Source organism: Carassius auratus, chromosome 11 (assembly GCF_003368295.1).
Source record: "Carassius auratus strain Wakin chromosome 11, ASM336829v1, whole genome shotgun sequence".
Classification (NCBI taxonomy): Eukaryota; Metazoa; Chordata; class Actinopteri; order Cypriniformes; family Cyprinidae; genus Carassius; species Carassius auratus.
In genome coordinates this window covers 13,184,341-13,199,873 of record NC_039253.1, presented here as the reverse complement: position 1 = coordinate 13,199,873, position 15,533 = coordinate 13,184,341, and the positions used below count along the sequence as shown (strand labels likewise).

The 15,533-nt window shown below is 36.3% G+C and overlaps 2 protein-coding genes across 2 annotated transcripts; both read left to right on the top strand.

Moving 5' to 3' along the window:
• The first annotated feature begins 552 nt into the window (after positions 1 to 552).
• Positions 553 to 3,175, top strand: il1fma (interleukin-1 family member A). Its single transcript, XM_026275530.1, has 7 exons — positions 553 to 646; positions 742 to 848; positions 1,003 to 1,099; positions 1,366 to 1,708; positions 1,796 to 1,915; positions 2,155 to 2,291; positions 2,444 to 3,175. The coding sequence occupies exons 1-7, from the start codon at positions 635 to 637 to the stop codon at positions 2,687 to 2,689; spliced, it is 1,062 nt and encodes a 353-aa protein (XP_026131315.1). The 5' UTR covers positions 553 to 634; the 3' UTR covers positions 2,690 to 3,175.
• Positions 3,176 to 13,611: 10,436 nt separating this feature from the next.
• Positions 13,612 to 15,467, top strand: LOC113111074 (uncharacterized). Its single transcript, XM_026275529.1, has 5 exons — positions 13,612 to 14,045; positions 14,352 to 14,676; positions 14,795 to 14,914; positions 15,023 to 15,153; positions 15,225 to 15,467. The coding sequence occupies exons 1-5, from the start codon at positions 13,929 to 13,931 to the stop codon at positions 15,423 to 15,425; spliced, it is 894 nt and encodes a 297-aa protein (XP_026131314.1). The 5' UTR covers positions 13,612 to 13,928; the 3' UTR covers positions 15,426 to 15,467.
• Positions 15,468 to 15,533: the final 66 nt, after the last annotated feature.

The following is a 15,533-nucleotide window of genomic DNA, read 5'->3' as shown; positions in this document are numbered from 1 at the left end:
CAGTTGGTCAATCCAATCATTGGATTCCAATGCTACACAGAAGGTTCGTATGAATTTGTGATGTGTACAACAAAGAGTCTGAGATCACTTCCATGCTAAAGAGGACCAAAGAGAACCAGGTTCACTTCTGAGTCTGTTATATTGTGAACACCAAAAATAACTGAGGTCATTGTCAGCTGGTTTGATTTCTGGTTCACTTTAAGTGAACTGAGTTTGGTTCTTTTAAATCAAACCATATGTCCCTTAAATTAGGTATGCATTAAAAGAGTTCACCAACCATAAAGAGTTTCTGACATCAGTCGGTCAGCTTTGTGGCCCAGTTTGCAGACAATGGTTTGCAATGAGCAGCATGTGCAGTGTGGTCACATTGTGTGGCACAGATAATCTGAAAGAGAGCTATCAGTTTAGAATTATTTGCTGAAATGTTTTAATATCTTTTGCAATTTTTGTGATTACACTTTTATGTCCTTCCCCTACAACTCTATACTTCTTCTTTTCCAACCAAAGCTGACACCGGTTTAGTGAAATCAAATGTAGCTTCCTCTTCCAGCTGCATCATCAGGTCTACTGGCTTTAAAAAGGCAGTGTTTTACAGTTGGACACACACATCCTCATAATCGACACTGAGATCACCATGGCAGCTGAGGTATGCAGTGTTTTGTTGTATGCCAATGTAGATCAACAACTGTGTAACTGATAAATGTATCCAGTGGAAAACATTTTATGTGTGATGTCTTCTAGGGAAATCTTGTGAGTGGTGGTGTTATGTTGCTCCACAATGAACATGAAGGGAAACACTCGTATAAAGTGAATGGCTTTTTTAACTATAACAAAGGAAAATTTGCAAGGTGAGACTCTATCTATCTATCTATCTATCTATCTATCTATCTATCTATCTATCTATCTATCTATCTATCTATCTATCTATCTATCTATCTATCTATCATCAACTGTGTAACCATCTGGCTGTCTGTTCATCCATCTATATCTGATTTTTTTCAGCAAGGGAGATAAGGTTATAATGATAAACAACACAGATGTGGCGGATTTGACTCCACAGGCGTTTGCCGAGCTGCTGGTTGAAGGACCCCCCTTACTTGTGAGCTTTGTATTTATTGATACACACTAATGTGACTCCTTTATGCACTTACTCAGTTCACTGAGATGTCAGAGAGAAGTGAAACTGAAGTTTTCACAGGGGCTTTTTTGCCTAGTCAGGAAACTTTGACTAATCACATGGACATGTGCCTGGGTGTTTAAAACATTAAATTCCAGAGATTACATCATCATGGTTTATTTTTTATTAATTACTGAGCTCATTTGATTTACCTGAACTGTGCTGCGATCTTAAATCTCCTTTCTTAGACCATACATCATTCGCCCCAAAGGAAAACCGAAGAATGTGAATCTGAGGAAATCAATGTATGTAAAAAGGAACCGACAGTCATGAAATTCAGCATGATGATGGTAAGAGAGGAACACCTGGAAGCCACTGGAGTTCAACCACTGCCAGAGCGGGAAGACAAGTACATTGAAGATGACTGTTTCAGTAAAGACAATCTTCTGCTTGTGACCATGGCTGAGACCAGCTTCAGTGTGGTCGTTGGTCGGGGCTGTGATCCGGACAGCTCTTGCAACAGCTGTGGAGGGATCAGTTGCCAATTTAATGAAGTTGTTATCCTTCCTACTAAAGCTGAGATTACCTTTAGTAAGAAACAAATGTTGCATTCGTTGACAATACAATTCAAGTTCTTAAATGTTATAACTGATGTCCATAAAACCTTTTTTTTGTCAGATTCTTCAAGGATTTTGATGCGGATTAGAGAGCAAAATAATTTGTTCATTAAGAGTTTCTTGATGGAAAAGTATGTCACCCCAGATGATCAGCAAATGTTTTTGAAAGACACCATGTCAGGTTGGTAATAAATATAAAATGAATCAATACTATACAATAAAGTTTATATATATGTAAATATTAATTACATAGTAAAATCATTTTGTAAATACTTTTTGCAATCAAATTAAATGTAAATGTTTAAATGTTTCAATTATACTTTTATTTAGAAGTCAACTACATAACTGAACTATCATTTTTTGTTTTTGATTTGATTTAAGTGTATTGTGAAATATATTTTGCAATACGTTTTGTTTCAGCAAAAATCAACCTCTACTACTATACTATCACCACGGACTGTGAAGGAGTTCCTGTTGTACTGAACTTCAGTGGCACAGAAAACTTCTTCTGCTGTTCTACCAAGCAAGGTGAAGATAAGAAGATTTTGACAGTCATGGTACGTTTATTCCTATTTTATTTTATTTATTTGTTTTTTGTTATTTTTTATGCATCTCTGCACCTAAATTACATTTTTATTCTGTATTACTGTATTCTTATGGGTGAGATGTTAATTTTAGCTGAAACTAAACTTGTTTTGTTTGTTTGCAGAACCATAATAAAAAGGACCTGAAAAGAATCTGTCCTGATGACCGAGAAAAATGGTCCCTTGTATTTTACATGTCTTGTGGGCGAGACAATCTCCGGCGTTTTGAGTCGGCTCTTTACAGAGGATGGTTTATCTACACACAAAGGGTAGATAATAGAGAAGTGGACATGCATAAAGAAGATCAGTTTGACAGTAAACAAGACAGTGCCTTCTCATTTATAATTCTGAGTGAGAATGGGTCATGTTAGAATTTAAGGTCTTGATATGGACATCACAGAATTGAGAAGAGTCTGTAAATGATTACAAACTATTACAAACTATATTAAAGTATCAGTTTTGCATATCACACTTGAATGTGACATCTTACTGATGATCTTACTGATTCAAGCTGACATGGCCATCCCTACTGAAGCCTAGTGCTTCATTAAAAATGTCTGTAAATTCGTTGGACTGGCATCTTGGAAAGAAGCAAATTGGTTGGATTAGTTTGTTTAAAGAATGTGCCGTAGACTGTTTAGAAGTATTCATTAAAGTTTCCACATTTTGGATTAGTTTAATTGTTAAGTTTGTCGTCTTCTTCCAAAGAATGTTGTGTTTTAATGCCAATTTTTTTTTCATTCAGCTACTTTTAAACTGATGTTTGTCAACCAACACTTGTAATTCATATTTATTTTTATTGCTAACTGCCCATAGTTACTTTTTGTGCTGAAATATTATAATTTAGCAAAAACGTTTAAATCTTTTTTTAACAAAATGCATGTAATTCCTGTATTTATATCAGCTTTTATTTACATTTGTAAGTATAAGATAAAAACTATTAACAACTTGATTTTGCTGCATAAATGTATTATTTACCGTATTAACGTGTTTATGAATTATGTTCTTCTGTATATCTTCTATCGCAACAACAAAAGTTATGAATCAAATACAGTGCTTCAGTAATTGTTTCAGATTTATCCTGCAACACCGTTCACTGTGGTTATGGTTAAACTTTCATGATGTTTCTTCTGTGACTTATTAACAGATGCTTTTATTCAAAGTTAGGAAATTATAGTGATATTGTTTTGAAGAGATTGTAATTGCGCTTATATATACAATTGCCTTTCAAGATATGACTGAATTAGACCAAGCTGTATTAGAGCTAAATAAGTGAAGTCTTGTCTGACTTTTCAATTTTCAGACTTTTTCTGACAATAAATGTATATTGTATCTTATCATGTTGTATATTTATTCTTGAACTGCAACATGGATAACACAGAGTTACAGTTTGATTCCGTATACAGTGGAGATTAGAGAAAAATTAATGAAAATTTTTTTTTTAAATGAATGCTTCAGAAATAATGTAATCTTCATTGTTCAATTGAATAATTTTTCGAATGAATTTTAGTTGTTGCTATATCATGGAACAGAGTTTTACAAAATAACGAGACGCCAACAAAAATGCTTTATTTTGTGGAAAATACAGTGATCAAAACTAGAGAACAGCAATGACTGTAGCACGAATAAGGTTTACAACAAAAATTTCTGAAGGTTACAGCAATCAAAAAATTAGAGGGAAGTGTACAGGCTAGGGGTGCTCCGATTGATCGGCTTCCGAACACAATCGACCGATAATCTTCCTGAAGAGTGTGCGCTCATGCACACTTGCAGTGCACACCAACGCTATCTCACGACCAATTCCTACGTATTTTACGAGGTGGTTTATTCGTACGAATTTGTACGACCTCACTTGTACAATTTTATACGATTTGTCTAACATTTAGGTTTAGGGGAGGGGTTAGGTGTAGGTCATTCGTACAAATTCATGCGAATTGTGCAACTCGTAAAATACGTACAATTTGGCAAAAATCGTATGAAATTGTACGAGTGTGGTCGTACGAATTCTTACGAATAAGCCACCTTGTAAAATATGTACGAATTGCCATGAGATCGGGTTGGTGCACACACATAATAATGCCTGGTTCACATCTGTTTGCAGCGCATATGTGGTGTGTATTTTTCCCGTGCTTATGTTAATGAATCATATGGTGCCTGTGAGAGGACATGGTCGGTTCACTTCAGACAGTTTTGTTATGGCCACGAAATATTAATTCATGGGAACATCATATAACTTGTGGGAACGTCATATTATGTTGTGGCCATGAGATAATTTTGACGAGGTAATGACATCCTTATGTCGTGGCCTCAAGATGTTATGTTGAGGGAACGACATCCATTTCTTGTGGCCACGACTTACGTTAAAAAAAGAATCATAATGTTGAAAAAAGTATTTTAAGTAACAATGTGTAAGAATCTATAGTCTGTCCCGACCCAGCTTCCACTCCACAATGTTTGATCATGCTCATTTCCCAATATGGCTTAATTAATATAGAACTCAAGAAGTCAAAAGTTATGTTGTTTGTAGACCATTTGGGATGAGCACATCCTGAGCAAAAGGTGACCATTTGTAGAATGGGAACAGGGACACTGAGAACCACCTCAGAAAAAGTGGTGTCAGAACTTAATTAACATACAGAGCTCAGCTGTAAGGAGAGGGAAAACTTACATTAAGGGTAGTAAACTCTAAGTGTAAAAAATTTTTGCGCTTAGGGTATTTGTGGTTCATTCTTGTTGAACCCGAGGTACTACATGTACTTTGTCACAGCTATGCTGCAATAAACATCTTCATAAAGATTCAATGTTCTAATAACTTTTTCTGACAAATGTTTGGATTTAAAAACAAAATAATGGATAAATGAATGAAACCACAGCCCTTGCTGCTTCTGTACCACACATGGACTACATACACACTGCAAACAGAGTATGTGTGAACCTCACATACAGCTCACAAAATCAGGCTTGCATTTACATTTAGATGAGATAAAAATATTTTTTTGAAAAATGGCCCCCTCCACCCCTAAAATGAAAATAAATAAATAAATCCTCTCACAAGAGTCACCTAAGAGAGGAATTTGTTTGGAAAAATTATATTCAGGCTCTGATTAAATGTCTAAAAATCTTGATTGGATCATCACTATGAATAATTCTACATGATAAAAAGAAGACTTTAAAAAGATCAGTATCAGTGATCAGATTGGCAGATACTGCTTTATGTGATCGGCCTCAAAAATCCTGATTGGAGCACCCCTAGTACAGCCCCTGCTTATAATGACTTCAGCACATCTGCGGCCTAAGGACATCACTAGCTACAGGGTTTTCCCTGGGTCAAAAATGGTTTTCGGTGGTGGCTGACAGTCATCCACACACACAGCAAGAAGATCTCTAACCAAGTGATCTGCAAGCAAATTACTGACAATAGATGTTAAACAAATGCAAAGTAACAGTGATTCTTGCTTATCCTATTCATGAAAAAAAAATCACTGTCAAGACATAATAAAACAAAGTGTAATTTATATGTAAATATCACCATCAAAGTAGTTAATTGGACGAAGAGCTGGTCATTGTTTACACTCATAATACTTTTTTTTTTTTAGCCCATCATTTTCTTTGAGATGGTGGCTGAGAATTATTCTGTTTTACAACCTCTTCCAAACTAACTCTCATCCTTTCATCCTTTCATGCCCTTTTTGCAAAAATGCTAATTTTTCCTTTTTCCTTTTTAGCTTTGTAAGATAATATCCTTCTTACCCGTCCTGGTAATTATTTTGGTATATAATCATATAAATATTACAGAGTAGCATTACATAAAGTAACATTAAAACGTATTTAATAAACTAATTTTCTACCATATGCGATTTAATCAAATTAGCAGCTAGAAAACAACAGCTTTTGTGCTTTGGTCTCGTTTCACCTCTAAACTAAATGAATTTATAGGTAGCCTAATAAAGTATCTGTCTGTGAATTCTAAATCTTACAAACCACTCTTGCTAAATGGGCTAAACACACTTATATGTCATTTAACCGTTTCAGAAAGTGATGTACGATGAGTTCAGTGCTGGACAGATCACTTGTTTTGACAAATTATAAAAGAAATCAGCTCAAAGGTGTCAGTACACACAGGGACGCTTTGTGTGTTATTTCCGGCTCGTAGGACATCGCAAAATATTTGTGACAACACGGAACACTGCATCACCGCATAGGATTTTTATGTTTACTGAAAGTGTGGTTTATGCAACTGCGTGTGCGGAACGCTTGCCAGAGAAGATAAGGTAATTCTCTGAATGAACCACATTTTCCGACCTTTAACGATCACGTCTGTTTTTAGGTATGTCTGAGGGAGGAAATACAGCGCTTAGTTTGAAGACAGAGAGTGAGCGCGCTGAGGGACTCTCTACTCGCCCTCAGTTTTAGCACTATCACAAGCGCAGCTTCACTCATAAATAACATTCAAAAAGGCATTGGGACAAAAATGTTGTTTTGGCGGCTGACAAAATAAATTTAAATCCAGGACAAACCCTGCAAAACACCTCTGGTTTTCTTAGACATAAATTTGTTCCGAAGGATTTTCCAAAGATTTACAACTGGGTTCAAAAGACACTGGGCTGGCATTTTTATTATTTCAATGTTTTTAGCTTCAATAAACTGCTAAACAGTCTTGAAGTTTGACAGGAGCATTGTCTTGCATTAAAATTGCGGACTGAATGGGAGATGCTTGCAGGCAAGGTAACGCATGTTGCTGAAGGAGGTAGAAACATTTGCATTTACTCTGCCTTGTAGATTTATAAAGGGGTTTCCATACTGTTTAGTTCTAGGAACTAGCCAGCAGGGTCGTTTCTAGAGAACCAATTCCTCCATCGTATTTCTGGTTGCAATTGCACCAGCAGCAGCGACGTGTATATAGACAAGTATATATATAAGAGTGATTTTTGAAGGGGATACAAATAACACAGATAAAATTGTACTTTTCGTACTAATTATTAAACTAAAATTGTAAAACTCATGTATTAAATAAATTCAGTGCATATAGACTGAAGTAGTTTAAGTATTTGGTTCTTTTAATTGTGATGATTTTGCTCACATTTAACAAAAACCCACCAATCTCAACAAATAAGAATACTTTATAAAACCAATAAAAAACATTTAGTGAATTGCTGGCCTTCTGGAAAGTAGGCTATGTTCATTTAATGTACATGTACTCAATACTTGGTAGGGGCTCTTTTTGCTTTAATTACTGCCTCAGTTCAGCGAGGCATGGAGGTGATGAGTTTGTGGCACTGCTGAGGTGGTATGGAAGCCCAGGTTTCTTTGACAGCCTTCAGCTCATCTGCATTGTTCAGTCTCTTGTTTCTCATTTTCCTCTTGACAATACCCCATAGATTCTCTATGGGGTTCAGGTCTGTTAATTTGCTGGCCAGTCAAGCACACCAACACCATGGTCATTTAACCAACTTTTGGTGCTTTTCGCAGTGTGGGCAGGTGCCAAAACCTGCTGGGAAATGAAGTCTGCATCTTCAAAAAGCTGGTCAGCAGAAGGAAGCATGAAGTGCTCCAAGATTTCTTGGTAAACGGGTGCAGTGACTGTGATTTTCAAAAAACACAATGGACCAACATCAGCAGATGACTTTGCACCCCAAATCCTCACAGACTGCGTAAATTAACACTGGACTTCAAGCAACTTGGGCGATGAGATTCTCCACCCTTCCTCCAGACTATAGGACCTTGGTTTCCAAATTAAATACAAAACTTGCTATCATCTGAAAAATACCAATGGCAACAGTCAATTTCTTCTTCTCCTTAGCCCAGTTAAGCCTAGAATGGCTTAACAAGAGGAATATGACAACTGTAGCCAAATTCCCTGACACATCTGTGTGTGGTGGCTCTTGATGCCTTGACCCCAGCCTCAGTCCATTCCTTGTGAAGTTCTCTGAAATTCTTGAATCCAGATTACTTGACAATCCTCATAAAGCTGCATTTCTCTCGGTTGGTTGTGCATCTTTTTCTTCCACACTTTGTCCTTCCACTCAACTTTCTGTTAACATGCTTGGATACAGCACTCTGTGAACAGCCAGCTTATTGGCACTGAATTTTTTCTCCTTGTGAAGGGTGTCAATGATTGTCAGAGACCATTTTGAAGGCTCAGGAAACCTTTGCAGGTGTTTTGAGTTGATTAGCTGATTGGCATGTCATCATATCCTAATTTGTTGAGATCGTGAATTGGTGGGTTTTTGTTAAATGTGACCCGTCACGGAAACCAGTGACACAAGTCGGCAGCACAACTTTCGGGCAAAATGAGAAAGAAGCTTTTTTTTTTTCAAAATTGGTGATTTTCAGAGATCAGAGGCTATATCGATAGTAACATTTGATGGGTATAAAGACAGAGAAATGGGGAAAATCCGTAACATTTAGAGGCAAACAGATGCACCAAGCTTCAGAGATGGTTACATCCACAAAGAAGACCCCGACAAAGAGTAAGTGTGCCCGAACTACTTATTTCATTGGAGGCATCGAGATCTGCAAGAATACATTTCTGTTTCTTATGGGGTGAGTTTCCATAAACATCAAAGTTTGTCGTTTTGTGTTCATTCTAAGAACACGTACACGTTATCTCATGTTTAGTCCATGTTTAGACCTTCCCATATCTACCTATTGTTATTAGCTAGCTCATCGGTTATCACAGAATCCTGTTCAAAAAGTCCTAATGCTACACAATTAGCTTTTTGAGCTTTTTTGAGTGCATACCTTCAAATGGCCACAACTTCTCCAAATATTATCAGATTTCCATGTGTTACACATCATTGGAAAGCTTGGAGACGACACTTTCAGAATCTGTGAATTACTCAAATTGCCCCAGAACCGACTTGTGTCCCTACTTTCCGTGATTGGTCACAAATGTGAGTCAAAATCATCACAATTAAAAGAACCAAAGACTTAGGCTACTTAATGCTGGGTACACACCAAAAGATAATCGGACTGATTTTGGGCCGATTTCCGCCCTTCCGACAACCCTAGCTATGTCCCGATTATCTTGATGGTTCAATAGATTATCTTATCAGATTTTCCCTTGGTGTGTGGTGTGTTAAGATTGTCCAAACCTGTTCAGAAGAACGTTGGAGCCGCCCCGATCGCGAATAGTAAATATTCAACATGTTTAATATTTACGATCAGATATCCTGAAGTGTGGGGGGAACCTCGAGGACAAACGTGCGCACTCTCTTGAGATTATCACGTGAAACGAAACAATATCCAATCAGAAAGCGAGATGATCACGTTCTCAAAGACTAATGTAAGATCTGATAACAATTATTTAAATTTGATTTAATAATGCAATTTCAAAGAGAATAAGTTCTACCAGAAAGACTCAGGAGATAAAATGATGTACGAAGCATACATTTATTGACAGCTCAGCAAGCACAATTATAAATTTCTTTGGCGGAAGGCCCCGTCCAAGGTTCGTAATCCGAGGGTAGCAAATCTGCATTTCCTGCCTGAAGACGAAGGCAGGGGCGCAGCCGACCCCCCTGGAAGGTAAGGACAGGACCATCCTGGTGGTGGTGGGGAGGGTGGAGGTTGTTGTCGCGTCGGCATCTGCGAACTCAAACATGTGTAAGTACGATCTTTTATTCAGGAGTATAAGGACGTGATTGGATAATGATGAAGGTAATTGGTGACGAAGTGATTGAGTCTTCCTGGCAGAACTTAGGCTAAAGCTTCCATATCTCTTTTCCAAGAGAGACCTGAGAACAACAATAATAAAAACAAATAAAAACATATGTGTGCCTATTTTGTGATCATTGATCACCTCTACCTCACTCTTTAACTTGTACAGACCATGTCCCCGCCATCTCCACGACTTCACCCAGCATAAGTCTGTGTGCATTGATTCATTTAATACATGAGTTTCACAATTTGAGTTGAATTACTGAAATAAATTAACTTTTCCTCGACATTGTAATTTATTGAGAAAAACCTGTATACACAGAGCCTTACTGCTATTAGTGCAGCAGGGAAACTTCTGCCTCGACAGCGCTCGTGTCTGTGTCCCCTTCGTGTCTGTACAAGCCTACAATGTTGCCAAGTCTGAGGTTTTGCCGTGGAATTGGCAGTGGTGTATAAAGTACCTGATAGTCATACTCAAGAAAAAAGTACAGATCTGACAGATATCGATTTCTTACCAGAAAATTATTTTGTTCGAAGTTGAAGTCACCATTTAGAATATAACTTGAGTAAAAGTACTGTATGTGATATTTATTATACTTAAGTTCAAAAGGTATTTTTTTAAATCTTAAAAGTACTTTTACTTTCAATACATAGTTTATGTCTTTGGTTCTTTAAAATTGTGATGATTTTAGCTCACATTTATCAAAAACCCACCAATCTCAACAAATTAGAATACTTCCTAAGACCAATAAAAAATACAACATTTTTTGTGAATGGTTGGCCTTCTGGAAAGTATGTTCATTTTTATTATACATGTACTCAATACATAATATGGCCTCCTTTTGCTTTATGTAGTGGAGTAAAAGTAAAAGTTGGCTCAAATATAAAAACTCAAGTAAAGTTCAGATACTCCCAAAAAATACTTAAGTACTGTAACAAAGTATTTTTACTTTGTTACATTACACCACTGGGAATTTGGCTACTTTATCACTTTATCTTTCATGTCCGCGAGTTTATTTTTACACGATTTTTACCGGGGGACCCCCTCGTGGTTATTTTGAGCTAGTTTGGGGCTAGATTCAAGTAGCAATTGGACAGGATTTGTTAGGAAAACCTGCCAACCCTTTCCATCAATCAACTAAGGTTATTATTGTTAACATTGAGACTCATTGAAAAATATTGGCATCATCTTTATTAAAGAGAAAATAATAACTTAATTTGATGTTTAACTGAATAAAATAGCCTTGACAGCCTTACTTACTGTCAGACTATAGACTTTGTTCTATTGACTTTGTTCTCTCTCACCCGACTGTGTGTGTGTGTGTGTGTGTGTGTGTGTGTGTGTAGGTGATGTAAAAGAGGAAAGAAGGCATTTGGACCAAATCACTACGAGGCAATGGAGGGGGAGACTCAAATGTTTCTAAACTTAAAACACATTTTTGCCCCATTTGTGTTGTTTAACCTACACACTTATTTAAAGAATAAAACATTATTTTCAACACAGTGTGGTTTTGAATTGGGATGTGAGAAACAAAGCTTTTTGAAGCATTGAATCGATTGCACCAATTGCTTCGAAAAATGGTTTGATGTTTGAGCTGGTGAAATGTTGTAAAAGCATCAAGATCTCAGACCAAACTTATATAACAAATGGAAATGTTTTTTGCAGAATAATTTTTTAAATATATAATAAACACATATTAGTGCTTGTGTTATTATAGTATAATCAAACCCTTAACACACAATGAATTAAATTAATTATTTAATGAATACATTCAAGAGTAGTGTTCTCAGTCAGGAGAAGGAGGTGGATTTAATTCTATTGTAAGCTCATTTTGTTAATTTTAAGGTATGATGTGATTTGAAGGTTAAAATTACTGAATGTTTTTACACATTTTTTAAACTATATACCGATGTGTTAAAGGGAAGTCATCTTTTGTTTAACCACAACATTCTTAATTTTTTATAGTAAAGTTTATTGGGATTTCATGTCACATGGTTAAGGGCAACCAGAAGTGGCTCATGGGTTCACTTTGAGATCAACACTCCCTAGTGGTAAACTATCTGAGTTTCGAGGCATTTCGAGACATTATGTAATGAAGCTTTATTTGCAAAAAAATGACATGACCTGGGCGGCCCAACCAGGATTTCTGCCTATGATTATTCTTACATCACTGATAGCTCTGAGTGAACTGTTTTAGATCCTAATCTGAATATGGGCTAATTTAGTTGGATATTTTAGTTCCCCCAAATGGATTTCATGGAACTAAAACCATTCCTAGTTCCTGCAGTGCAAACACACCGAAAAAAAAGGATACTTCCACCAATGGTTTCAGGAACTATGAAAAAGTTTCCTCCGGAGAGACAGCCCCTTAAGAGGCCCAACTCCTGCTGAAGAAAACATCCCCAAACCATGACAATTGCTACCTTTTACTGACTTCTTTACTCACTTTGGGTTCAGTCTTTCCCAAGTTTGACTATTAACTTAATGTTTCCCTTTTGGGCCCAAATAAATTAAACTTGCTTTCATCACTGAAGTGAACTTTGGAACAGTTTTCCTCTGTCCACCCAACATGCTCCTCTAATCTAGTCTTTTGATTATTTCTGCTGATGAGAGGTTTGTTTACTGCAAAGTGTACTTTCAGGCCACATTCTCTCAAATGTCAAATCACTGTTTGTGAGACTGTCCGAGACAGATCCTTACCCTGTTCAGTGCTGAACTGGCAAGCAGTTGTGTTGAACCGATTCCCCATTGAGATTCTCCACATTGTCCTGTTTTCTCGTGCATTTGTCTTTCATGGACAACCAGCCTTTTGGGGGGACTTGAATGAGATAGTGACATTGTAAACATGCAATATTCTAGAAATCACAGATTTGGAGCAACCAATTTTTCTTTCTATGGCTGCTATTGAACTTCATCTGGACAAGCTGCTGTCTGAGGGTTTAAATCACTTTAAAATTGCTGTTTTGCAAAGTCAGTGTAAACTGGAATGTTAGGCTCCCAGTTAAACAGGGGTTGCCAGATAATTGAGGAAATGAGCACAAGGTGCCAGATTGAACCTAATAACTTAAAAGTATACAATTTTTTGATCCTTTTTTACAAATATCTCATTTTAGTTTTTTATACTGTGCTTCAGAATATATTCAACTCATGAAATATGCTTAAAACTGCACTTTTACTCCTCTTAGGATAACTAAAAATACTTAGCAATGACCTTAAAATTTAGGAAGTTATAGGTTGTTCTCTAATTTTGATCTCCACTGTCATTTCAAATAATGTAAATCAGCTTCTTTACACTTCCTTAAAGAATGTGATTGAACATGTGAATTAAAATAATTTTATACTAATTATTATTTGATTTAGTGTGTAAACATATTTATGACTTATAGTTAATGATAGGTGTGATTAATTACATATAATCATAAGAATCCTGCGTAACTGATTACATTGACAAAAAAAAGACTAATAATATGAAGGAAATAGCTTAATTCAGCCGTTTTTATTAAAGATTTATATTGAATTTTTCAGTGTCCTAAAGCGACCTGTGATGCAATTCCAATATCAAACGTGCTGTTGGCAAGAACTGCATCATCTTTGTCACTAAACTGGTTATAAGCAAGCACTCTTTATTTTTACCACAAATTATTCATTTCTGAATTGTGTTCCCCCTGTGGTAGGAAGATCCCAACCTTTAACACTAGTCTCATTACCAACACCCAAACTGTGACCTTTTCTGCCATAAACCACTCTGTTTTTTTAAGTTCACACTTTAAAAAACTGGTTATGTGTTATTACATCATGCCTTTGACATGGCATAGGCTTAATAAGTGAACGTTTGCTTTTGGTAATTATGCAAAGAGACAGTTTTGTCCAACCCCTGGAATTATGCGTTTGTGTTTACCCCACCAACACACCATCAACATTTCCGTCCAAACCTCACGCATTAGTGTAATATGTCTCATAACTTCCTCTTCCTACCGCATGATGGCTTTGACATTGAAAAAGCAGGGTTTAAGAAGCAGGGCTCTCACATCCTTTTTATCAGCACTGAAATTAACATGGAAGCAGAGGTAAGTAGCCTTTTTTTATTTTGTAGCTGATGTAAATATAAATACATATTTAGCAAAATCATTTTACACTAAATAGCAATTGATCAATGTCTATATTAATTTTCAGTAAGTGAGATAAACTCCAGATGGCATTTTCTAAATTCCTAGTTCACGTTTACTTAATACGCTTTTTCACTTCTCTGTTCTTTTAACCTGTATAAATGTTACGGGAAAGAGAAATGAAATTGAAATGTTTACTGCAACCTTTCTGCCTAGTCAGGAAACTCAATGAAACATGACCACATTGCAATTGATCTTCTCTTGTAGACTGTACATCATCTGAGCACTGAAAAAACAGAAGAGGGTCGATCAGAGGCCACCAAATGCAATAAGAAGATGTTGAAATTCAGCCTGTCGATTGATGATAGTGAGTTAGTTGCACTTCAGAAACTCTCGCATCCACAACCAGAGCAGAATGAGAAGGACACTGAGGACGACTGTTTCATTGATGACTATGTGCTTCATTGGCCGGCAAACATGAGCTTGAATGTGATAGTTGATGAAGACTCTGATGCCGACAACCCTCTCTGCAACTGGGATTGGCAGCCTAATGAAAGCCAGGTCATGCCCAAGACAACTGATATTGCCTATAGTAAGAATTATTTATTCTTCACCGTTATTATTCATTTTGAAGTATCTAATGTTGAAATTTCCAGTTCTTTCATAAGAAAATTAAGTTCTGGTTGTTATGTTCTGTTGTCTTTTTTCAGTTTCTTCACAAATTTTCAGAGCAATTGAAGTACAAAAAGATTTGTTCTTGAAGTCATTCAAAGGACACAACTATGTTGCATCAAAACACAACAAGATATGTTTGGAAAAAACCATGTCAGGTTTGCATCAAATAATGAAAACCATATTTTTATTATTACTTTGTGACAGTGCTATTTATTTTCTCTTATTTTAAAATGAGATTTTCCACAAATTTCACCTCTTTTCAGCAAAAATTACCATCAGTCACATTGAAAACAGCGACATAAAACCGGATTATGCTGTTGCGCTGAACTTCACAGGCACAGACAACTTCCTCTGCTGCACCAGCCAAGGAGAGGAAAAGATATTAACAGTTAAAGTAAGTTTTCATTAATCTGTGAACTCCAGTTCAAGTTCAACAGCAAACCAACTTTTTCATGTTTATTTCAGACTAATGACACAAATAATTTAAAAAGTTCTGCAAAAGACCCAGAAAAAGCATCCTTTATTTTCTACATGTCTGAAAATCCTAACGGTCAACGGAATTTTGAGTCAATGCTCCACAGGGGATGGTTCATTCACACTATAAATGATGATGTAGTGAAAATGAAAAGAGGCCAAACATCCACCAGTTGCTTTGTCTTAGAGTGAAAGTAAGTCCACAGAACCCACTGTTTATTAAAATCTCTTATTAAATAAAGGATTTTATTCAGAATGTTTATAGTATTTTTAAAATACATAATGAGTACTTGATCAGTT

Coding starts and splice junctions, on each gene's coding strand:
- il1fma (XM_026275530.1), top strand. Junction 1,709..1,795: donor TAAAGCTGAGATTACCTTTA/GTAAGAAACAAA, acceptor TTTTTTTGTCAG/ATTCTTCAAGGATTTTGATG. Junction 2,292..2,443: donor AGAAGATTTTGACAGTCATG/GTACGTTTATTC, acceptor GTTTGTTTGCAG/AACCATAATAAAAAGGACCT.
- LOC113111074 (XM_026275529.1), top strand. CDS start 13,929: ATGTCTCATAACTTCCTCTTCCTACCGCATGATGGCTTTGACATTGAA. Junction 14,915..15,022: donor TTTGGAAAAAACCATGTCAG/GTTTGCATCAAA, acceptor ACCTCTTTTCAG/CAAAAATTACCATCAGTCAC. Junction 15,154..15,224: donor AAAAGATATTAACAGTTAAA/GTAAGTTTTCAT, acceptor TGTTTATTTCAG/ACTAATGACACAAATAATTT.